Source organism: Zootermopsis nevadensis, unplaced genomic scaffold (assembly GCF_977971745.1).
Source record: "Zootermopsis nevadensis isolate Lab colony 2312 unplaced genomic scaffold, Znev_1.0 Znev_ptg000011l, whole genome shotgun sequence".
Lineage (NCBI taxonomy): Eukaryota > Metazoa > Arthropoda > Insecta > Blattodea > Termopsidae > Zootermopsis > Zootermopsis nevadensis.
The window spans coordinates 5,530,994-5,557,416 of record NW_028259143.1 but is presented as its reverse complement, the minus strand read 5'-3'; the positions used below and the strand labels follow the sequence as shown (position 1 = coordinate 5,557,416).

The 26,423-nt window shown below is 38.3% G+C and overlaps 1 protein-coding gene across 1 annotated transcript in view; it reads left to right on the top strand.

The window, feature by feature from the left end:
• Positions 1 to 26,423, top strand: part of Yip1d1 (Yip1 domain-containing 1) — a 627,626-nt gene that overhangs the window by 398,947 nt on the left and 202,256 nt on the right. The window contains exon 5 of the mRNA XM_087347141.1: positions 498 to 536. Coding sequence (XP_087203267.1) covers positions 498 to 536 — 39 coding nt within the window. The remainder of the gene's footprint in view (positions 1 to 497; positions 537 to 26,423) is intronic.

Sequence of the window (26,423 nt, the reverse complement as noted above, 5' to 3'; positions counted from 1 at the left end):
ATCCCAACAATTACTCCATTCACACACAGAAGAAGGCAATGGCAAACCACTTCTGGATCATCTGCCAAGAACGTATATGAACAGGTCCCAGTCCGAGAAAAGGATGGAAGGATCCTGTTCATATGGACCTGTCGTCAGACAGAACACTAAATAATAATAATAATAACACTGATTAACCAGTAATGTAATTTATTTAATTTATTTTAGATGTAGATTATATACTATGTATAACTTGAATTATACACCAACAACTTTTAGGGGTACAAAGTTGAAGAGAAATTATGTCTGGGGGTACGCGAACAAAAACGGTTGAATACCACTGGTGTAAAGTATAGTGTCGGAGGAAAATATACGAGTGCATTGTACTGTTGACCACGTTTGTGTCTACATAGAAATTGTTAGTGTTTTGTGTTACAATTTATATGATATTATATTTAAGCTCGTAATCCACTGCTCAAATATACATTTGTTTTGATTTTACCTTTTTACTGTTTCAGGTAAGGAGGACTGGCGTACAATCCCTCCAGTATTTGCAAGTAAGAAGAATATTTTTACAGTAGGGACTACATTTATTTGATTTTATAATAAATTGTTTTTTTAAGGTGCAGTGATTTAGAACGTTTAATCTCACACGTGTGTATGATGCTACGGTACAGCGATAATACATACACACCGCAGATATTTTTATAACAATAAGTTAAACTGTGTTATGGTTAGAATTTTTGAATGTTCACAGTTTCGTATGTATCTTCCATGTTAAATTACCGTTCAGTTTAAAATGTAATGTACATATTCCGGTCTAATGAAATCTAATATTCTCGGTTGTAACACAGATTAGTAAATATACAGGATGATTCAAAAGGTTAGGGCCAAACTGAAGGAGCGTATAGAGGGACTTAGAGAGAACAACTTTCGAATAGGAATCCATGTCCTCCGAAGTTATCCTGAGTCAGTCGAGGCCATCGAAGGTAGGGAAGTCTGATAACATACCGCTGAAGTAATTTGGTTTGTAAGATTGCTAATGTAATCCTTGTACATTAATAAAAAAAACGAAATTAAGCTAGTAGGAGAATAGCAAAGTACGATTATTTCAGCGATATGTTATCAGACTTCCCTACCTTCAATGGCCTCGACTGTCTCAGGATAACTTCGGAGGACATTGATTCCTATTCGAAAGTTCTTCTCTCTGAGTCCCTCTATACGTTCCTTCAGTTTGGCCCTAACCTTCTGAATCACTCTGTATATTTGCTCTCACTGAAATACATAATTAATTGGCGCAAAAAGTAATATATTTTAATTATCTCTACCGACATTTGTGTTAGTGATAACTGTGAGAGTAGCTTAATTTCGTATGGATAAACGTTGCCTTGTTGATAACGTGTCTTGTGTGTCAGTCCGACTTGCTGGATTCCCCTAGCGAGCCCATACCTGGTCCCCGTAACTGAAGTGTAATTTGTGTTTCTTGTCAGAGCCATTGTTGATTTACCTTAACTGTTGGGCGTATCATGTTACCGCCCAGAGATTTATCTTATTTTATGATGAACACAGCCAGGACATTCAAGAATGTTTAATACTGTGCCTGAAGAGAGTTTCATTGTTTTTGATTGGAAGGACGGAAGAAACCCACGATAACCGGTAACTCGGTCATCAGACTGTTGTTAGGTCGTCGATGATATGTCCATCAGACAACTGGCTTGTGGCCATAAACTGCAAAAACGGGTTTCTCAGTATTGTTACTTATATATTTGTCTTCAATCATTCACAGTAGCATAAGTTCTATCTCCCGGTAGCATAGGGGTACTTTAAAATGCAGAAAATGAAACAAATTATTGTCGCATTTGTGATATTTCCTGACAATATTACGCTAAGAGAATGTGGACATTACAGTATTCATTTAAACTAGTTTGATTGCTGCATTTGGTCATTTAGTAACTGTTGATGCATATCTTCACATTTAGGTTTATTAACGTCTTTATATACGTGCATTTATTTATAATTTGTTTATCGTATTGTGTTCATTTCATTGTTATTATCCGTAGAAAAATATATTAACTTTTGGATCCACTGTTTTATGAGGAATGTGTGTGTTTGTAGGTCACCTTATATTCTTAAGTGACTGTGTTATGCATTAATGAACATGTTCTCAGTAATGACGCTAGGTATCAGATGTTCTATTTTAAAGGTGATATCGTCATTGACTAGCTTTTACAAGCACTTATAATATGGGTTACACACTACTGATAATGCTAATGTTAATGATGAGAGACATAGAAAGGGTGTGAATGAGATAATGTATTAAAAGGACAAAGCAAAGGATGACGGGTAAAAGATGGAATCAAGAAAGAAATCTTCTTCCGTTGAATTTTAACTTGCGTCTCGCGATGTTAAGGACATGTTTCCACTGCAGCTCTTGTTAGGTAGTTCGGCGATTAATTTAGACATAAACGTATCGTGTTTTTGTAGGTAATTTTGCCGTTAGCGGGCCCTGGTGTTTGGATTTAGCGAATTAAACATGGCAATTTATGTACAAAATCTTCAGTACGGTAATAATTTTTCCATAAACATATGATAAGTGGTGGTGATTAAATCTTGTTTTATTGCAGTTTTGTTTTTGTTATCCTGTAAATTTAAGCAATTAAATAATTGTTATACGTTCGAAATATAAATTATTAAATAAACGATACATAAATAATTCTGTGTCACGAGTTACGTTCAGGAGAACAACATTTTGATTTAATTGGCGATTACTTTGATATGCATAAAACAGCTTTCTCGTAATTTATCGCCTAAAATACTGATTTGAAATTCATATCGTTAATTTTTGTTTTGCAGGATTTTCCAGATTAATTAATCCGTACCTTGTACTGTGGATGGGTCCATGAATTTTGAATTTTATACCACGTCATTATTCTGCCACATTCGACTTTGATTTTTTTATGCCCTAATTCAGTATGCGACTGAATGTCGAATCTGCCATTTACACAAAATAAAATTCTATCTGATCATAACAGGGAATTGAACCCCGGTTGACTAGTTCTTAACCAGGCAATGTATTTACTAAGTCGTTCCTAATATTTTAAAAAGTTGACAACAAACTGCCATTTAAAAATATTTACAACACCATTGAGCTTGCAACCGATAAGGAAAGCAGGTGTGCATTACAAGAAAGGAAACGTTTTATCTTAATTGCTTTCATGATTAAATGTATGCATTTGCGATTTGATGGGTTTGTACTTTATGTGTTGGAGTCCGTCTGTAAAAGCGGGAAAGACTTTTCTTCAGCACGTACATTCAGATGCCTTTAAATAGTGACAGCTACCTTCTAAAACTCTTCGATTCAACTTTCTCGCCGATCTTGATTGTTCTTTCATACTTTTTGGCGTTTGTGTGAGTTCTTTAGATGATCCATGTCTTTAAGTAGATAATCTCAGAATAACTGTATCTCTGGTGCGTCGTAAGCTGTGTTTAGAAACGGGTAAAAATGACACCCTTAAAATGACTTTGAGAAGTTTCAGTTTAAAAGGATTAGGACTCTTAAATTCATATTTATTGTCTCGACTGTACTTAAAGGATTTACAATTTCCTGACAATATATGTGGAATGGAAGGTACTTGATGGATGCTGACAGAAACACGCAACTAACATTTGAGTAAATTATCGATCACTTACAATTGGTGTTTGTTAGAACTGTGGTCCAAGGGCTGTTGCAGAGACGTGCTTTTTGTGATCACGTCAGGAGTATTGTAGCTGACGTATGTTGAACACTGGAGTTTAATATCGGAACTTACATGTAGCTGGATTTAAATGTAAATGCGTACAGATTTTACATTTTTACCGATTGTGAAGTTTTAGTTACCGACAGACTTAACTTACAAAATACGAAGTGTCTTTTACTTTCTACCCCTTTTTTCAGTGCTAAGAATATAATTCCGCATGGCGTTTGGATATTCTCTTACGGCAAGTGTGCCATGGCTTGACCTTCATTCAGGTGAACTTATTGATCCAAAGTGATGACTCCAAAGCAAAAAGTTTTCCCGGAATTCCGGAAAAGAATGTCTCTGATAGAGACAGGCTTCGTATCTGCGTACTGTCTGGTGGACTTAACTGTGGTAGTTTTTGGATATTACCGTTGATATGAACGGATGCTACAGCTCATTCGTTATAATCTGCAGTGGCTGTTGTAACTCTTCGGGAGCGTACATTCGCCGTGCAGACGTCACGCTCTGCTAGTAAAAAACTTCTAGCAAGTTGTCCGTTACACGTGGCAGCTATGACAATGTGCAGAACTTCGCTGAATATCCTATCTAGGCGGTAGGCCAACCGTGCGTGTGTTTAAATGACCGAAATAGTCGCTGACCTGAAATTTGTAGAGCGGTATATTTTATTTACACAGACTAACGTTAAATGTATATTAACGTTAAGAGAAATGAAGAACACAGGCTTAGTAAGTGTAAATATTACCAGTTCAAGAATAGGAAATGTGATCCTAAACTTTATGTAGGTGACACAATACAGTTGTTATAAGCTAGCATTCGGGCCTGGTACGAAGTGGCTGTGAATTAAATTTCCGGTAAATCTGTGAGGTACACGTTTTTTTACAGACGCTTTATATTACTTGCATTTGACATAACTGTCATTCATTGAGGCCACTACTAAGTTAAATGTTTTGGCTCATAAATCATATCTACATATTGATATTAGCAGGTTAACATATTGCACAACACCAATTAAACCCGGAAAGATTACGTCACACTTTGTAATGAAAATAAACTGAACATTTATTTAATTGAAACAGGTGAATGTTACAGGAATAAAGTGTGAAGCTATTGGCTGGGTTAATGAGGTTTAGGATGAGGTACTGACGAGCTGTTATGAACATTGTAATGAACCTTTCATTAAAAGACGAGATATTTCTTGACTGACTGAGCGAATATTTTCTTATCAGGACTTTTTTCGTAAAGTTTTATGTGGTACGGTAGCTTATAATTTGTTGTTCATGTAGTTAAATGCTTCCAGCATGAAGTGTCTAGTAGGCTGACGTTCTTTGCCAGAGTACTCTGAGCAATTCTGTATGTAACGTCATCAACTTGGTTGTTATAATACTTCTCGTTAATGTGGACTATCTACAGTGCAGTCATTTGTCTCGCTCCCGCCGCCCAAAAACGCAATCAAGTTAATTACATTAATTCCGAAGCCGCTGTTGCATATCTGCGGCGAGACACGCTCATTTTTGGTGTTTAAAGTTTCCTTTATGCAGCTTACAACGTAATTATATAGGACAGGTCCCGTTGCGTTTACTACACAATCTGCAGTCTCTACGCGTGCACTACTCCACGTGTGTGTGTGTGTGGGGAGGGGTGGTACCCGATCCGAATTTATACCTTGGCGTATTTAATATTTAACTGTGTTATTTCAACTGCAAAATGTGCACAGTATTTTTTTGGGTGGGGGTGGTGAGCGACACAGGAAGAAGTTGTCTCGTCGTGTCTCAAGATATCATCGAAATTCATTGACCATTACAAAGAGAAACGATGTTCAGACAGTCTAAGTACGAGACAGAGGGGAAAAGATAGCGCAAAAGGTGTCTTCCCCCCTCACCCCTTCTGTCTTCCCTACCCATCGTGCCGACCAATCTTGACGTAATTCAGGCAGATAGTTTGCGTCCAATTTTAAGTCTCGTGCGTATAAACGTCAGATGATAGAATGACAGCGTTCACGTGACTATGCATTGCGCAATAATATTTTACACAGACGTCCTCTACTCACATGACCGCTGCCGGAAAAAAGTACTGATATTGAAGAGGCTGAATTTCGGAAATGCGGGACATACTTGGTGCCTGCTCATCTTCAAAAACATGAATTTCTTATTAGCACATCTGAAATGGGAAGGTAGCCATTACACATAACATCTTCGTTTCGCTTTTCTGACGTCGAAAAACAACTTTTCCGACCAACACTAACGAACGCGGATGACGCAGAGAGAGATAGATATATATGTATACAAATGGCGTCTACTTTACACTTGAAGTCATAAAATCTCCGAAGTTGATTGGCTTTAGAGGACACGTTACAGTAGTCCAAATTCCGTCACCATCGTTTATGTCGGTTGGTATTACCATACAAACATTTCGGAAGGACGTAATACCTTTATCTTCAGGGCTGTGTGTGTACAGATAAGATGAAACTGTACTATCTTTACACTTCTATGTGTTACATTTCTTCTGCACAACCTCTAAACGACGCACATACACATTTACAGTGTGTGGTTACAGCTGTAATCTTTTGGGACCAGCTGTTGAGGTTGTGTTCCGCCGTCTCAATGTCTGGATCACACGAAGAAACGTGCACCGGTTACTGGGATATAGTGCGGAAAAACTCAGCTCCCTCAAAGAGAGTTATGTCCGTTTATTGTCCAATCAGTGTCAGAACGTATCGCCAGAGCGCGTGTCGGGAAGAAAATGAACGACCGCATCTTGGGATTGATACGAGGACCATTAACAAACAACGGAAATAGTACAGTTGTTGAAAAAAGAATATCGTTTGTTGTTTCCTTTACTGGAAATATATAAAGTTTACGACCACTTGACATCCACTTTAATATTTTAATATTTTCCGTAAAATCACAATTTTAATAAGATAATAAAATATTTAAAATATCATTTCACGTTCCGCATCGAATGATCGATTTACAAATTGGAACGTCTCTTACGACATGTTTCGGTTATATTTAACCGTCCTCAGGTGTAAATTAGATTGGTAAATTTAAAACTCGAATTACAATAATTTACAATGTTATGCAGTTTATTGAAATGTTCTTATCAGATTACTCTTATATATTAGAACGAAGGTATTGTTTTTTATATGGCGTGGTTCATCTGATGTTCAATATTAGTCTGTAAAGCAATGATTTAAATAAAACATTAATAAATATGGAGTAAATCGATCATTCGATGCGGAACGTGAAATGATATTTTAAATATTTTATATTTTATTATCTTATTAAAATTGTAATTTGACGGAAAATATTAAAATATTAACCTAATTCACAATATGACGCAAATATACTACCTTATCCACTTTAATATTATTCTGCTTATGCCTGAGTCTACCAAATGACATCTTCCGTTCGGGTTTTCTGTCGTACGCGTTTCTGAAGCAAAAGTCCCGTCCACATCCGATGCCCGATGTAATATTTCGTGACTTGCTACTTTATTACGGTGAACGATTAATAGCTTTCCTTCCGATGACATGTAACTGGAGGACGAGGACCACCCCCTTTTGGCTGTCATTGACTATTATTCGGTATATTTGTAACTTCCTTCTGTGTGTGAAGATCGCTTTTTTCATCCCGAACGTGGGAGCGCGCAGTGCCGTTGTGACAGACAGGTGACCTAATTAAGATGGTCAGAAGATACGAAGAGATGAGAAATGTATTTAAAGTGTTCTTCTTACACCTGGCTCTTTCAAGAGTATTTATTGTTCATAGTTTGTGTTTTAAATGGAAGTATGGTAGCACTGCGTGCTAGTTTGTGATCGGTTTATAGTCAGGGAGTTCTTTAAAATCTCGTGTTTGTTACGTTTTTTGTGATCCGGGATAGCTCAGTCAGTATAGTGACTAGCTACGGTCTGGACGACCGGGGTTCGATCTCCGACGGGGGCAGAGGATTTTTCCTCTAGCCTCTGCGTCCAGACCGGCTCTGGGGCCCACCCAGCCTCCTCTACAATGGGTACCAGGGTCCTTTCCCGGGGGTAAAGCCGGCCGGGGCGTGATGCTGACCACTCACTCCCATCTAGTACCGAGGTCAAAGAAGAGAGGAGCTATACCTCCACTCCCCCCAAACGCCTACATGGCGTATAGTGGGACAAACTTTACTTTACTTACGTTTTTTGTTTGTTTGTTTAGTGTTCCTCACGATTCATTGTTTCAAAGTCGTCTTTGAAGTCTTCAGGCTGAAGGGCGGTTCTGTTCTCGCGGCAAGTCATAATTTGTTTAAATTAGTTTTTACTATAGGATGCAGGCATACGCGTTCCGGCTGTTATTAAGCCCTGTTATGGTCATTGTGTTTTATTAAGTCTGTCATATAAATGCAGTTGCATACCCGCAGTTAACACCCATACGCCCCCGACATATTCCGTAATGTAATTTCCATTGAATTTCATGTAATATCATTCATATAGTTAGACACTAATATGGCCACATGTTCTAAAACATGCATTGGAGTACTAGCTTCATAAAACACAATGCATTTGTTGTTTTCTCTACCAGTTTATGTTGTCCTTATGCTCGTCGGCGTGGGAGGGGAGTCACATTGCTCTAAAGTGGTGTTTGCTCGTAGTAAATAGATATTAGTAGTCGACGAAAATGCGGTCTGCGTGTATCGTAAAACGTTCGTAGTAGAGACTTGTCCTAATTACATAACTAAATACTGTATAGTTAGTATATGGACCTGTGGATCTCACAGAAACACTGCAGATACGCTCTCAGAATGTGCTCGGTCTTAAATTGTAATTTGCATTTATAAATGAGGGTTTCATCCCCGCGTTCGCTTTTACCCTCCGATCTTGATTCTCTGCTGATTGCAGTATTTTACAGCTTATCATAAGCGTCGTTATAATTGTCGCCATAAATCGGGTAGATCTTTGTACATTTTAGTTTAAACCTTGCACAAAAATTTACTTAAAAAATTACGATTTCTGTGTAATGCGCAATTGGTTTTTTTTTGCAGATAAACAAGGTGTTTACTTGCATTGAATTGGGAGCAGTTTTGTGAGTGATTGGGTCAGTAACTAACTGATTTCAATGGGGTTGTCGTAGCTTATTTGAAGGTGATATTTCGACTTTCGGCATGAATAGCCCGTACCGGCATCGAAATTACTGTACGACAGTTTTAAAGTTAAATGTGTAAAAACAATAACCAGAAAGCGACACACACTCCGTTGTCAGTTGCAGTGTTTTCGTTGCATATGCAAACTGCTTTGCAGCATTTCATTGAGGTCGCTTTCTTAAATGGCTCCGATTGTAATTAGACAGTTGTTTGGTGTGGAACATTACCATAATACATGCTTCTTTATGAGAACTCCGTCTTACGTTGTTAGTATAATCTTAAGTTTTGTACACATTTACATTTGTTAATTTTTTGACGTAAATACGTCTATAAGGAAAGGTCATTCGGCAAAAAAGTGTAACGAAAAAGGGAAACGAAAAAGTGTAACAAGTGTACCTAGGGAACGTCGTGTTTACTCGGCATTATTGTTACCTAGGAAACGTCATCTGTTTACTCAGTGTTGTTGTTACCTAGGAAACGTTACATTACATTTCATTACATTACATTAAAATACATTACTTTATATTACATTCATATAGCGGTTAGAACGCTGACCTTGTAATCCTGGGGTCTCGGGTTCGATTCCCGGAGGTGCCCGAATTTGTAACTTGTGTTGGGCAAGGCCGTGGTCTAGGCATCACGGAGTTTTCCTCCGGGGGCTTCCCCGGTTTCTCCGTGGCATCCCAACAATTACTCCATTCACACACAGAAGAAGGCAATGGCAAACCACTTCTGGATCATCTGCCAAGAACGTATATGAACAGGTCCCAGTCCGAGAAAAGGATGGAAGGATCCTGTTCATATGGACCTGTCGTCAGACAGAACACTAAATAAATAAATAAAATTTACTTCATATACCACAGACCCATCTTAAGCGTAACTAATTCAAGTTGATTAAGCAATGTCTTAATCAAACTTTACGCAATTGTAAAGCATATATAAAGGAAATATTTAGAATAAAGCCAATATATAAACTTCCTTTCCGTATAGACGTATTTACGTCAAATTCTCCGGAACCGTGGTTCCACTGTAAGGTTTTTTAAAAGGGAGACGTAACTTTGACATTGCAAGGAAAATGTGGCAAGGCAGTTTTCCACTGACCTATTGTTTCTATTTCGGAATATTTATCACCTGAATTGACGTCATATTTTATGCAAAGTATCCGAACTACACTGTCCGCTTAGCGCAACATTCGGTTTGCCGCCCTAACGACTCGGCTGGTACAAGATCACAGATAACGTCCATTCCGCTGTTGGTGTCTGTCTGCAGTTGTTTTTCATAGCTTTTATTTTCATTTTTACATGAGACTTTCGTTCTCCTCTGAAAATGTATTTTCAGAACTGTAAAAGTTGCCTAGAAAATACTTTTTGAAGCTGTTTTTAAATGGATACATTCCGAGGCTCATATTTTAACTGAGTTCCGTCTTGGAAATAAATATTGATGTTTGTTATTGCAATTCGCCTGCTACATCGGCAACTTCGCCTACCGTTCAGTGTAGCTTGTAGCGTAGTTGCATTCGGCAGGCGCGACGCGAGACCAGAGACATTTCTTTCGTATAGGCTTGTATAATAAATTCTTTAGATGAAAACTGTGGATCGGATGTCTCCACAGAATAAATACCGAGTCGAGAAGTAGAAAACGAGTACTTTTAGCAAAGGGGTTGCGAAATTCCGAACTTAGCATAACTGGCCACTAATCAGTATCGTCATATATTAAGCACGCGAACTCTTTCAGTGTTCCCGACCTTTGCTACTGTTCTAATTTCTGATTCGTTATGTACGCTTATGGGAATTTTTGCGACCAATACGAGGCAAGTTATTTATTGCTGTCAGGTACTTGATTGTGTTCACTTCACAAAAACAACGAACGAAACAGATTGCCAGATGTTCTTTGTATGCTTGTTTTATTGGCTGCTTTTGTTTTTATTTTCAAGTCGGATACCTCTGCACCAAAATGGAAAAGAATTGCCACATTATATTACATTTTAATGCCGTCAAGGTCGAATACAAAGAATTTCATAACTAGGGAAGCCAGCGTTACTAGTACGAATTGTAAGACTTTTTTTATAAATCGATGTATGTGAAATATTAATTTATCTGACTGGCTGAATATTAAATTTATTTCCGCAGATTTCTCTTTTGAGTGGTAGGATCCTAGCGACGAGTGACCTGTTTTTAAGTTTCCCGTGCGAAGTTACTTTCTGTTTCTCTCATAGTTTACGCCCCCCCAACTCGGTCACTTCATCATTAATGTGATAGGATGACAGGGCCACAACTGAAAGCACTCTGCAATTTTGAAACAGGAACGTCTGCGAATAACTCATGTCACTTGTATATTATATGTACGCGTGTAATAGAGTATATGCAGTGGAAATGTATGGAGTATGATAATGTTTAAGTTAAATATTTTATTTGGGGGCACTGCTTCAAGCGTCCTTACAGCCATTTTGTTTTATTTGTGCGTCGAGACGCTCGTCACGCCTGCCAGCGACGTAGTGTAAGCGCATTTGTCGTTAGGTTTCTTTTGTAAGTTATGCTTGAGTCGTGATAAGTGATGTCTTGGCAGCAGACTTGTCTTGAAACTTATGAAACAGACATTTAAATATTGGGATCGTAGCTGCTCGTTTCCTGGTACCATCCGTCCGACATTCGTCCCGTGCTGTAGCAACATCCCTCTTCGCGTTTTATACCCCCCCCCCTTACAGACCCCGGTTTCCTCCAGCATCAAGGATGATGAATGACTTAAAATGTCAGAGTTGCCTACGAAGAAGGAACCTGAATGGCGGGAGGAAGTCTTGTATATAAATTACCACGCTCTCAAACTTTTCATTTTAAAGATTTTTAAACACATATTTTGGGATGGATGGAGATACTTAATACATTTAAAACTTTTTTCTTCTTCCTTGCTTGGTGTTGTAACCGAAGCTTATAACTCGGGTAGTCATAAATCAGAGGATGTATTCTTCTGTCTGTAACTTTGCTACTCTTTCGTTATCTTTCATTGCAAGAGCTCGAGAGATAATCGGTCTTGTAGTGGTTCGTAGAATGAATTGTGTGAGCTTTGGCGCTTAAGTGGATACGAGAGAGGTGTAAAATGCTGTGTGTAATACATTTCAGGTTTGGGCATTGGGTTTTCTGATTTCTCTTCAGATTTTAATAGTATATAACGATATATTTTATGACACTTTAGTATAAATAAATAAGATAAATTTAAATCCCATAAAATGTTGTTTCAACATTATGTCCAGTCACCTCGTGAAACATACATATTTTTTTCAGAACAGATAAATTTGGAATATAATAAAGCAAGAAGGAAGCGGGAAAACTAACGACTAATTAGTTAAAACAAAGGTTAAGTAGATGTAATTGATGTGGGGCCTAGTTCAATATTTCGGTTTGTAGTCGTTTCTAATGAACAGAACTATCTTTACCTTAAAGCCGTCCTAATTTTAAATCCATTTATACAGTCTTTATATGAGCTGTTAATCGTAAGAGAATGAGTACATGAAATTTATCTTCTATTTTAAGCTACACATTATTTACTAGAGTAAAAGTATGCAAGATATTTTAATCCGTGTCTGTGTGAAACAAGTCTGTGAGGATGGATTGTTTTCATGGAGGGGAATCTGAAATGTTCAGACAGGGTGTAAGAAACGTGTTTCATTGGTATCTCAGTACGACGATGCTTTATCCGGTTAGAGAGATTATGTCAGTTATTGATTCCCAAGGAACTTAGTAATGTCATTAAACTCAAACCCTTTGTGAGTGAAGAACGTCCGAGGTACATAGAGCCACTGACGCCGTATAACGTTTCCTTTACAAGCCGACCAGAGCGAATTGTTCTTTTTTGCGTGCCGGGTCAAGCATGTTCCGAGTCTGTATTTCAAGCCTCTAGCTGCCGCCGTGTTAGTGTGGGGAGATTGTTCTCCATTGCAGAACTGTTGTAGGGAGGGGGCAATTTATAGTTTTACTCTAAAAACGTTTAAATTGCGAGTGAGGGAACAGTGAGGCGACGTATGAAATGGGAATGGGGGTGTTGCTGGCAGGAATATCGCAGCTTCTGCCCTCGTTTGTTTTGGCGTAATGAGTCCGTAATTTAGCCTTTGTAGGTGTAAGTTACAAGCCTGCCTGCGCGAAGGCTTATAGCAGTAATGAGTCCTCTTTATGTGCCGGATAGGACGTATCTCATAGTTTTGAGGGAGATGTTAGTCCTACAAGGAGTTCTGTGAATCAGCTGTCGCCGTCGGGACTTCACTGATAAACTATTCTGGTTCCCTGAACGTTTTGTGTGATTAATACTGATTTGAATGTATTAGATAACGATTTATCGTTTAACTGCCTTGTCTCAAAAGAAACCGACAGTCCGGCGCGGTGACTATCAAATAATTTTTTAGTCGGCTGAGTCTCATGAAACTGTGTAAGAAATACATTTGATCGTCTCCCACCTTCAGTGTAAGATAACAGCGTTACAGCCGTAATTGGCCAACGCTGTTATTCGGCGTCATATCGTGTTGGATCATAATCATCATACAATTTTATTATTTTATACTGCGTGAGCTCTAAAATTAACAAAATATCTCTAAAATAATCCATGATACAAGAGTGTCAGTGCTGTAAAGGTACAATTTCGCTGCACGCGACAGAGACAAGCGACCGAGGCAGGCGACAGAATTGCGAGACCGAGACTGGTCGCTTCCTGTCTGCTCTCTGTACAATCGTATGAAGTACAATTACGAGCGCGAGACAAAGACAGGCGACAGAGACAAAGCACAGGAGACCGCTCTCGGACCAGTAGTGTCTCGCGACGGGTTCAGGCAGCACGTGTGTTGTTGAGTAAAATAATGGCAGAAATTAAATTTACTGGTGACCAAGATGAGCAATTGGTAGAATTAGTAGCAGAAAACCGACCACTGACCACCGACAGAAAGATCCTTCTTCACGTCTGGTTTTGAATATTGAACTCATGGGTTTTCTTTGTTTCTTTCGCAACAAATAACACAGCAACACATCATCTTCTTCGAGTAACCTTTTTAGAAGCATTTTTGTACTCATTTTGCACAGAATATGTGCACGTATGTCTGAACAAAACAAAGAAAACAAACACTTTGCCGCATGTCTCGGTCGTCACCTCAAAAGTGTGTGGCGACAAGCTGCGATGTGTCCGTCTCCCGTCTCTGTCGCCTGCCTCGGTCGCTTGTCTCTGTCGCGTACAGCCAAATTGTACCTTCAGCCTGTCTTTTTATGTCTTTATAGTTTGTCTTAACTCTCTGCTGCAGCAAACGGATCCAGTCGAATTAATCCGGTGCACTGCATTATACAGGAAACTTTGGTACATGTAGATGGCTGTCTTCTGGGTTGTTGCACCGTGTGTTCGTCAAACGTCTACCGGACTACTGCAGAGTGCGGCAATCCAGGAGACAGCTGTGTTCATCTTTGCAGCCATGAGAACCCGATCTCACAATTCCGTAAATCGGGGAACGAAATATGAGCTGTCAGACGCCCACAAACATCCAAGCAGTTTGCATGGAGAGACAAGTTCAATCTGTTCCAGTAAGCGGACTGGTTAGTTGCAGGTGGTGGGCGTCCATTTGCGTGTAATCGTGTATTCCAGGGAGACAATCACCTAGTTATTTGTCTCTCTTATTTTGGTTCATCGCCAAAATGCTGGTGTAGGACTTAACAAGCTATTGTTCAGATAACGATTTAGGCCTACTGGATTATTCCCCGTGGGTTTCGTACGGTTTACGCTTTAAATTGTGTTGAATGTGCTATTGTTACTAGCCAACTATTTATTCCTACACCATATCTTTGACTATCTTAAACTTTCATTACCCTGTACCGGATATTTGTTCTGTGAAGATAATTTTAGTTTTTATAGACCCCTTAGATTGGATTTAGATGAAACTTGGCCACGAAATGTACACATGAATACGGAATCGGAAGGTGTGAATGACAGTGGAGTTTGAAAATGACGGGTGTTTACGACGGTGGTCTAGCGGTTAGAACGCTGGCCTTGTAATCCTGGGGTCTCGGGTTCGATTCCCGGCGGTGCCCGAATTTGTAACTTGTGTTGGGCAAGGCCGTGGTCTAGGCAACACGGAGTTTTCCTCCGTGGCATCCCAACAATTACTCCATTCACACACAGAAGAAGGCAATGGCAAACCACTTCTGGATCATCTGCCAAGAACGTATATGAACAGCGCCCAGTCCGAGAAAAGGCTGGAAGGATCCTGTTAATATGGACCTGTCGTCAGACAGAACACTAAATAAATAAATAAATAATTAGAAGAGACAGCGATGACTTAATGTAACGGATTGTTCCGATAAGAAGAATCTAAGCGGTGACATTGTTTTAGAAATTGTCTGCTAGTGTGATTGACATTCTTAAAAATGTGAGTGTTTAATAAATGCTTATTTATAAATATTGACAAAAGAAATGTCCTTTGGAAACGGATCTTAATCGTAACGAAAGAATGTCGAATGAGCAGTCGGCAGAACATAGCAGCGGACTAGTCAGCCAAATGTTCAGAAAATTACGTTTAAATAAATTCGTCTGAAAATAAGCACCGCAAAAGATGTAGGAGGTATTACATTACGTAGCATATACACAGTACGATTGGTCTCGTAAAATGCGAGAAGGAAATTCTTAAACTTTTTCAAGCTTGTACTGCAGTAATCTCCCCACCCCATGTGGTAATTGATGCGTTTCGCATATGCACCACATAGCGTTCAACTTAATGCTGGTCCAAATAGATAATCTGCGCCCACACTAATTAGAAGCTGTCTTGTATGATTTGTCCATTTGTCAGTATCACATGTTGCTTTCAACGTGTCTTATTATATTTTCATTCCGACACTACTTTCTTGTCGATGTAAATTACAAAAATTTCAGTTGGTACTGGACTGTTACGTATTCATACGTAACTTACGCGTATATTTTCGGGTTGATACTTCGATGTTACATTTTGATTAGCTCAGGTCATGTATACTTAAGTCAGAACTCCACTGTATATAGCTTATGTTGATGATGTTGGCATTCCTATCACATATGGAGATTAGATCCAGCTTATTGAAAATGCATTAAATTTGCATCACCGCGGGGTCCAAACAATAGGATGATAATGACTTTCCCTTTGCATTTGTTGTTATCACGCGTGAATGAGATTGGAATGCGAGTTGGTTGCGGGCTCTCATGTTACTGCCGGTAATTTCAGCATCAGAGCACATGTTTCTTGTATCTACAGCTGAAACCCCTTATATACTGAATGCTCTGTTATGAATTCAGCTCTGTAGTGTGTGGATGAGACGTACTGTGTATTTACCTTACCAGTAGCGCGATATGTCAATAGTTCTACTTTATATAACTTCATTATACATATAAATTAAATCAAAACGTTTAGATATTATTTTACTGTCATCGGGTGTTTTTTGATACGTTCATCAACAGTCTCAAAAATTATTAAATTGTGTTAACGTGAAATGTTCAGTGCCCACCATGTTCATGATAATCGCTAAGGTGTAATTAGTTTATAATTATTCAAAAACTGGTAGAAGAACACCGTCAGGTAGACGGATTTGAACCCCAGACTTTCCGAGGTTTTATACTTTGACGACCATACATTCAGGTGCAGAGTTTAATGAGCTTTATTGAATTCCGCAGTCATGTCTTCGGTATTCTCCATTTTCACTGTACATAAGGCAATTTGTTAATTTTGTTTCATAAATTATATTTATTTGTTTTGAGTTACTTTGAACTGATGTGTTTGTAATATATATTAACGTCTAATTCTAGCAACACGTTAATTGAATTTCTGCCTAAAAATTCAACATATTTTTCAATAAAATGTTACCTATATTTAAAGGTTAGTAAAAATTGAAATATCCAGTTGTAGCAGCATAAGGGTGTTTTTCATGTGTAGTAAACTAGCAGAATGCAACGCGCTGTGTTTTTGTTTTGACTATATTTAAGCAATGGACTGGCTTAGTCCTTGGAATATTTTAATTTACAGAAGGGTTTTGAAATAAATACAGACTGTGGAAGAGAGGAAAATAAGTAGAATTTCTTATTAAATTTTGCATGCAGTTTTTATGACTTGGATGCAGTTAGTTTCGACGCCATGCTGCGAAGAACGACGCATTCAAGTTTCCAGTGCAAATACTGAAGTTCCGTTCGCATGAGTGTTTCAGTTCATAGAACGTATTACGAGTTAATCCAATATGAGGCAGCACATTTATACAAAGCGCCTGACTTAATAGAATGTGATATATATTTAGCAATTAGAAATTACAAATAGAGGTAAAATTTAGAAATATTCTCGACGTAGCAATATTATTTTAATATAACAATACTAATTATAATTGTTATTGTGTGCAGATGGTGTTGTAACCTCGTTAACAAATAAATGTTATTACATTCTGTGTAACCAGCAGTTTCATTCATATATTACCCCTGATATGTTAGTGAAATGCAACCATGCATACATTTATAATTATATATCATACTTACTGGATTTTATTGTATGTCTAAGCTCCACTCATTGACACAGGAAGTCCAGAGCTATGTTTTAGACGACTGGTGTAATTTCCACGCGAGAGAGACAATATTGTCGCTGATGATGGAGGCAGCAAGGACCTCAGAAATGTTGGTAAACTTTTCCACGGCGCTACTACCTTACCAACTAAATTACTTGGTTATAAAATAAAACTTCTTGTTAACAACCTATGACTCCTATATTTAGAACGTGTTTTGTGAATTTTGTTTACTCTTAAGTTCGTTTTGCTAAACTTTAACCTCATGTTGGTCTTGCCTCAATGCCAGTCTGGGTGTATAGTTGTCTCTGCGCATAAGCAATGATTTTCTGTGGGCTGTCTTATTTTTGTAGAATAAGAGTGTTCCTTTAGTGACACCGCCGAAACATTTCGTTACGACGGAACCCAGAGTTCATCAGCTTAAAGTGATTGTTCCGAACCAGTTAATCTCAGTCACATCGTCACACAACCTGTTTTGCTAAGATTAATTCTGATACTTTATTCTCTTTTCCGCTAAAGTCTCTCAAGTTGTCTGAGGGTGATTCAGAAAGGACTTTACAACTTTGAAAGTGTATAGAAATTTTTTCAGAAGGCTTATTGTTTTTTTCTCATTTGCATTCCTACATCTCATTTTATTTTACAATTCTACGAAAATTACAAAGTTGTTCATTATACATACTTGTACAAGAAGAACAGATTGTTTCTTAAAATGTTATTTTCAGGTAAACATACGATAAACGTTATGTACAGGCTGCCGGACTGGCTGCAGTGTAATGCATTTAAACTTAACTTCTACTCTGTCTTTGTCTGCTTTGAAGGCGGTGTTATTTTCTTGTGTAATTGTGCTGCATCACTTGCGATCATAATTATGACAGACAGCAGTTGCAAATGCACTGAATGCATGAATAAATTCAGAACTAAAGTCTCCTGGTCTTGAGCACACAGTTTTTGAATCTACAGGACGAAGAGTTCGCACTGCGCTGTAAATTACCCTGTGGTGTTTTAGTAATGAGTTCTCGTTTAATGCTCAATTAAATCTTTGTTTATATATATTAAGCTCCTTAAAACACGTCTTCATCTTGCTTCTCTCCCCATTATTCCTCTTCCGCTGGTTCGGTACTTCTCATTACGTAACCTTCGCATGCTTGAATGTAAAGTAACGTAAAGTAACCCTACACTTGTTCATCTGTGGAAATTTCAATCCAGGACCCACAGTTAGTTATGCTGAGGAAACAAATGCTTTTTATCTGATAATAATAATTAAATTTTTTAATGTATGACCTGGTTTCTTCTTCCTTTCCCCATGCTAATACATCGGTTTTCCACACACGATGATTCCGCCGCGACCTGTGTATGAAGGTTACTATTTCATCGCCCTGATGACGGAGGCAGTATGACCTCTGAAACGTTAGTAAACGTCTACCAGACTACACAGCGCAACAACTCAGAAGACAGAAATCTTCATAGCCCTGATGATGGAGGCAGTATGACCTCTGAAACTTTGGTGAACATCGACCAGACTACACAGCGCAACAACCCAGAAGACAGAAATCTTCATAGCCCTGATGATGGAGGCAGTATGACCTCTGAAACGTTGGTAAACATCGACCAGACTACACAGCGCAACAACCCAGAAGACAGAAATCTTCATACTCTGATGACGGAGGCAGTATGACCTCTGAAACGTTGGTGAACATCGACCAGACTACACAGCGCAACAACCCAGAAGACAGAAATCTTCATACTCTGATGACGGAGGCAGTATGACCTCTGAAACGTTGGTTAACATCGACCAGACTACACAGCGCAACAACCCAGAAGACAGAAATCTTCATACTCTGATGACGGAGGCAGTATGACCTCTGAAACGTTGGTTAACATCGACCAGACTACACAGCGCAACAACCCAGAAGACAGAAATCTTCATACTCTGATGACGGAGGCAGTATGACCTCTAAAACGTTGGTTAACATCGACCAGACTACACAGCGCAACAACCCAGAAGACAGAAATCTTCATACTCTGATGACGGAGGCAGTATGACCTCTGAAACGTTGGTTCACATCGACCAGACTACACAGCGCAACAACCCAGAAGACAGAAATCTTCAAGGTTAATATTGTTCGCAAATTTGTGTCCATTTAAAAGAGGCAGCGCGGAGATGTTAATGTGAGATTTGAGGTTTTCACGGCGGTGTGTCTGAAGATGACTGTCTGCTGGGGCGTTGCGGCGTGTAGTCTGGTAGAAGTTTACCGACGTTTCACCCTGCGTTTGTATTTACTTTAGTATCCGTTATAACAACAAAAGGAAATGTGACGTACACTATACCTGTCTATTTGTTTTTCGTGTCTTCCAGTCCAAAGTGTCCGCGTATCAAAGCACTATGTTACTGTAAGTAGTAATATGAATTAGCAACATCTTCTTTCTCTCATTTGCCTGCCGTAATTACGCCACTTCAGAAGAGTGCAGAGTGTGGGTCGATGGATGAAAGGATAGAATCTTGCATCCTGTTATGCAAATCTTCATGTCAGTGTGTACATTGTTGCTTGTTACTGCAGACTGTAAACCCGGAGTATATCTTGCTCTTAGAAGAAGCTCACCCATCAGAGCTATCTCCTTCCGAGCTGCGGCGTAATGCTTATAAATTGGCGTGTCTCAGGGTGTAGTCACGACCGGGGCCCAACGTTTCTTAATCTTCTTGTTTTCAGGCGATATATTTTAGATAATTGTTCGTCTGTTTAAATAGGCCTAGACCTACTTGTTTAAATCACAGAAGTAAATTTAAATGGCAAGAATAGTGTCGGAGAAAAATGAAGTGATCATTATCTTCAAAATTTGATATTATACTAAGTGATGGATTTACATAGGTTTTTGAGTCGCGATGGAGTAATATCGTATTCTTTTAATCCTTTTAAGGATCAGTGGTAACCACGTGTTAACTGTCAGTATCTGGGTTTTGTATGATTATCAGTGTAAACAGGGATTATATCCTTAAACAGCATCAGACAGTTGATCTTAGTGTTCTCTTTGACGTTCGGACTGAATTTCTAAGTAGCCTATTATTTAGACTAGCCAATACTTTAAGGGGTTCAACGCGAATTAACTTTGCTTTCCAGGCTTCTTTGAAACATATCTGCTTTCAATATGACTCCATAGTTAGGGCATGCTAAATTGATGGTAACTGTATTATCCTCCATATAAGGTTTTTATTCATTGACTGCTGTGGTACCACGTAAAGTGACAACTACTCGGTTTATATTTTCATTGCAACGTGTCTACTCTTTATTTTTTTAAACATCTTTTTCAGCTTTTAGTTAATGCATAAAATATGTTTTCTGGCTGGTAAGGTGTTGTACCCACGGTAGCTTCCCGCTGGAGGTTGCGAGTTAGAAACCGGACAAGTTTAGTACTTTTTTAATCCTGAATTTCCCTAATTGTCAGCCACCCTCTCTCTATCAAATATTAAGACGAACCTTAGTCATACCATTAGAAAAATAATTACTTCAGCAGGCGATCAGATCCTCTGGGAATCCGATACCAACTTATGGCAATTTCGTCAGGAATAGCTCAGTCAGTATAGTGACTAGCTACGGGCTGGACGACCGGGGTTCGATCCCCGACGGGGGCAGAGGATTTTTCCTCTAGCCTCTGCGTCCAGACCGGCTCTGGGGCCCACCCAGCCTCCTCTACAATGGGTACCGGGGTCCTTTCCCGGGGGTAAAGCCGGCCGGGGCGTGATGCTGCCACTTACCCCCATCTAGTGCCGAGGTCAAGGAAGAGAGGAGCTATACCTCCACTCCCCCCAAACGCCTACATGGCGTATAGTGGGACAAACTTTACTTAACTTACTTTACTTACGTAGGGAACTCTATTAAAGGCATACCAGCATTACAAAAGGTGAGTGTAATTTACCGTCTCGAATATAGAATTCTTCATCGATTGCCGACAATTCTTAGTGATATAAAAGAGTGTTATTGGTTCACTTCTACAACTTATCCGAATCTTCAACACTCTCCTGGTATTCTATAGGTAACATTTATTCTTCGTGACTGGGATTCGATGCTTGAGACCTGCTTTCGTTGAATGCTTAATTTGAGTTTCGCGAATCATTTTGGAGATCGTCTGTTGAAACTGAGAGCGGTTGCATACGTTATTTTCATTATGGTCTCAATAGTGTAATACATCTGGAAATTTATGTGAGTGAATCATCCGTACCACCAGCCTCACAAGATTCATGGAAAAGTGATGAACTTTACATTGTGCATAAAAAACAAAGATGATTTATGCCGAGAGATGGGAAAAGATCAGCACTTGAAACTGCACATTATGTTATGATAGAAATACGTAATAACAATGGCTTCTAATTCAATTAGTTTGTTATGAAATTCAAAATGTTTTATTCAATTTGTTTTAATATTTTATGAGCCAATATTACCTTTCTTACCAATCTAAACTTCAGAAAACTTCATAGATTATATTTCTCTGACACGAAAAGTGTTTCGGAATCATCATTTTCGTAACGAAATGTTTATTGAAACAAAGACAATAAAATAAAATTAGCATATTCTTAAATGTCTTTTCTACATCTGTCTCTCTTACACCAATTGTATTGTATATTTTAAGATTACTTGTGATTTCAAAGGAGAAGTTTTTTTCGTTTGTGTTCTTCTCTCTACCTTTACGGACGAGGAAACTATTTTAGCATTTTAATGAAGTCGCTTGATATATATTGCGGGGGTTTTAATGAGAGAGGCGAGTAATGTGAAAGAGACAGAAATTTGCATCTAGCTTTATTCATCTTCTTAAAAATCTCGTTTCCTCTCTCATATTAGGACTCTGTTTATTGCGTGTCTGAGATTAGGTCGCCATACTTTCGAAAGCTCTGTATGTGAACGTAAAAGGTAAAGAAGAATGCAACACTTATTTGTGTGCCAAGGCTTGGTTCTATTTTAGACATAATTTCACTTAATAATAAAAATTATTATTCAGCCTCTTATGATACTCTAAAGTTTATAGTATAGCCAGTGAGCAATGCAATAATTAATACATAAATTAAATGTGACTCTTTATTCTTTTTTTTTCATAATATATAATCGCAACTGTTGTATTATGTAGGCTAAATTAAGTTTTAAATTATTTCGGTTACTCGATTAATTTAATGTTTGTAATGCCCGAATTTATAACTTGTGTTGGGCAAGGCCGTGGTCTAGGCAACACGGAGTTTTCCTACGGGGGCTTCCCCGGTTTCTCCGTGGCATCCCAACAATTACTCCATTCACACACAGAAGAAGGCAATGGCAAACCACTTCTGGATCATCTGCCAAGAACGTATATGAACAGTTCCCAATCCGAGAAAAGGATGGAAGGATCCTGTTCATATGGACCTGTCGTCAGACAGAACACTACAAATAAAAATAATTGTTATGTGTATTACAATCTTTTTGTCATAAATGACCTTAATAACAGACGTTGTGTGTTGTAGTGAGAGAACGTTGTAATAATCCCCGACGATGGCTGATATACGTAGGCCCAAACATGTTGAGTTTTTAAAGTGTTTTAAATATAATACCTTTATGATATACTAGTAGTTGTGTTTGGATGGTCTAGTGTCAATGAGTGGACAAACAAACGGCATGGCACTGAACTTAATACACCTCTGTGTTTAAATCCTACGCAACCACCCACGAAAGTCCATGGCGTCAAAGCCCAGCAGGACCAAAGTATACATTGTCATAGTATGTTGTATTTATTACCGGGATTAAGTAGCTCTTCAAAGACCAGTTTTACGTAACTACGATCACCTGCGTTAATAATCTAGCAATTCTGCCCGTTGTCCATTCTCTATTGCTAACATACGGTTCTCGCAATAAGCAGCGATCATTTCCCTAAACACCGTTAACCTATTTATCGTAGACGACTTGTTTCGAAGGACAAAGTTTGTGTGTGTTTAGGTGTGCAATGCAGGTGCTAAATTATAGATACGAATATTATTTTGTTTAAAGCTGAGGATTTACAGTGAATGGAAGGTCGTCAGTTCATGTCATTGGCATTGTGTTGTTTGATGGTCAGTGCGAAGCTGTGATTAATGTGGCAATAGTACGGGAGGAATATTGGACCTGAGATTATACTAAGTAAAGTAGCAATAAACTCCACAATAATTGTAAGCAAGCCATAGCTTTTGTGGCATGTATTTCCCCATTAGTTTCGTTCAATCTCCCTCCTCCACCCGATAACAAGTTCTTCCAAGGTCCCCCGGAGGCTGAGTTTTGCTAACCAGATAGCGTGCTTAAGCTACTACTGCAGCACACAATACCGTTGTGTTTCTTTATTATGAGTCGAACAGTGTCACATGCCCCGGATGTTACATACTATAACTATGTAAGACTTGAGGTTCTCACAGCGGTGAGTATGAAGATTTCCGTCTTCTGGGTTCTTGCGCTGTGTAGTCTGATTGATGTTTGCCAACGTTTCAGAGGTCATACTGCCTCCGTCATCAGAGTATGAAAATTTCTGTCTTCTGGGTTGTTGCGCTGTGTAGTTTGGTCGATGTTAGCCAACGTTTCAGAGGTCATACTGCCTCCGTCATCAGAGTATGAAGATTTCCGTCTTCTGGGTTGTTGCGCTGTGTAGTCTGGTCTATGTTAACCAACGTTTCGGAGGTCATACTGCCTCCGCCCTGATGACGGAGGCAGTATGACCTCTGAAACGTTGGTTAACATCAACCAGACTACACAGCGCAACAACCCAGAAGACGGATATCTTCATACTATAACTATAGTTACATTTTCTATTACAGGAAAACCCGAAATTTACAAGTTGTGCCATATGTCAAAGCATTTTGTTAAGCCGTGCTCTGGCAAGTCTTGAGATCTATGAATTTATCATACAGCTAACTTTCTGGAGGTTTAGCAGTTCAAATTCACTGTGAATCGGTACCCAGTACAGCGAAACAAAAATAATGTGACAGAAATATTTTTCAATTTGTTTTGTTGAGACCCGTGAATTTGTTACCGAATACTATTAATAGTAACTAAACCTAAGTTTATATCTGCTAATTTAAATCTAGAGGAATCAACAGAACAGATGTGTAATAATCTTTCTCATTACGTCTACATTTCCTGACTTAATAAAATCCTCTCGGTCTGTCAGCCGTGTTAAATTGTGAAATCTTGCAGACATTCCAGGAACCCGGCTCTGTCCCCATTATCAGGGTTTCGTAGATAATACATTTCCTGTCTTTATTTTATTACTTTTAGTTAGTGTTTTTGGCGTATTTTGACACTGAAATAATGTTCCATCCGAATTGTTAAAATAATAAATGTTGTTTTTGTTCATGTAACGTTTGGTCTGTAACCTTCTACTGGGAGAATTGCATTCAGGTAATTCGAGAATAAATTGAGACACGCATTTACACACGATAAAAATCTTCACATTCTTTCTCGTGTTCCACTTCGATGAATCACCCATGTATTGGCAGACGGCTTTGAAACAGATTGGGGTCATAGGATGTGATTGATACATGTATCGATTTCCAGGGATTCTTATATACGGCTTTGGTATAGAAACGTACTGTAGTATTATGTGTTACTTGATGCTACTAGAAGACTGGTATATCTTCTGAATAGATATTATTACTCATCGCCTGATGGTATTTTATGTTTACAAGATAATTTGGCTGGTGCGTACTACCATTCTGATAAGAATTATTCTGCCCTCAGTCTTTTATCTGAAAACGTGCAATGCAAATCTATAAGACCATAATTTTTTTGTTATTTTACAGTAAATCTTACTATGTCGTTTTATTAAAATTATAAACACAAGAACTGTTACTGTAAATGCATCATTTATAGTAACTGGCTATTCGCTAAATGTTTAGTTTTGAAAATTGCACGAGGTAGTGGGAAGTCCTGTGCACGTTTCACTGCGAAGCTGTCTGAACAGATGTCAGTTGTATCTTGGCCGTGTGGGTCGTGGACATCAACATTTATTAATCGAATTTTATTATCATTGGTGTCAGTCCATTGTAACATAAAAGATAACCTAAGTTAGTAGTTCCATGGACTAACATGATTCTTTTTAGGCTAAATAGCCCGGCTGAGGGCTAGTGAAGAAATGTTTCCATCTCGTATGGAGCGCGAACTGGCATTAACATATTTGGGACAGCCCCCATAAATTTATTTTTTTATTTTTTAGAAGTTCGAACATTCGGCACTGGACATAGTGGAGCTAATTAAAACCGACAACTGTAATTGCTGCATATTTTGGTGTGATGTATATTTAACAAATTTGAATGGGAAAATTTTGTATTTCTCCGAAATGTACCTGTCAATCACTCTTACGTAATTTTAATGATTATTTTTGCACACCTCAGGATGATAAGAAACGTTAAAATGTTCTTTATTTACAAATTTAAAAAAAGAACTTGCCTTCTTTAAGTTTATGAAATTCCTGGTGCATTCTGTCTTAAATGTTTAATGCTATACAGAGATACTGTGGATTTGAATGCCGGTTTATCCAGCGATTATGAACTCTCTTCTTTCAGACGATAGCATCAGAGGACCAGAAATATTAAATAATAATAATAATAATAAAAGTTAACGAACAAGAGTAATTATTATGTATAAAACCATTTATCAGATTATTGTTCCTGTCTGAAGATGCTAGAGAAATTCAATGGAAAAAAGTGTGTGCTTGCCTCTGCTATTTTCTATGGCAACAGTAAATTAATGTAGAGATTCTTCATTGTTATTTTAAATGAACTTATATCTGTCAGACTGAGTCTAAAACTAAGAAAATACAAAATAGGTGATGTGTACGTAAGATATACGTTATTTGTTCTTAATTAGCAGTTTCCGCAAGACATGTTTGTCGCCGTGCATTACAAATTATTTTTCTTCTCTTTAGCAGCAAGACTTAATTTCAAGATTGACAATACAAGGAATACCAAGAAATTAATGTATTTATGCAATAAACCGACGAAGTAAAAGAGGAATTCAAAATCGCTTAGAACGCATTCCGAAAATGTTTCCTTCTGCTGTTGTTATGAATTCTTGATTCATGTGAGTGTTCA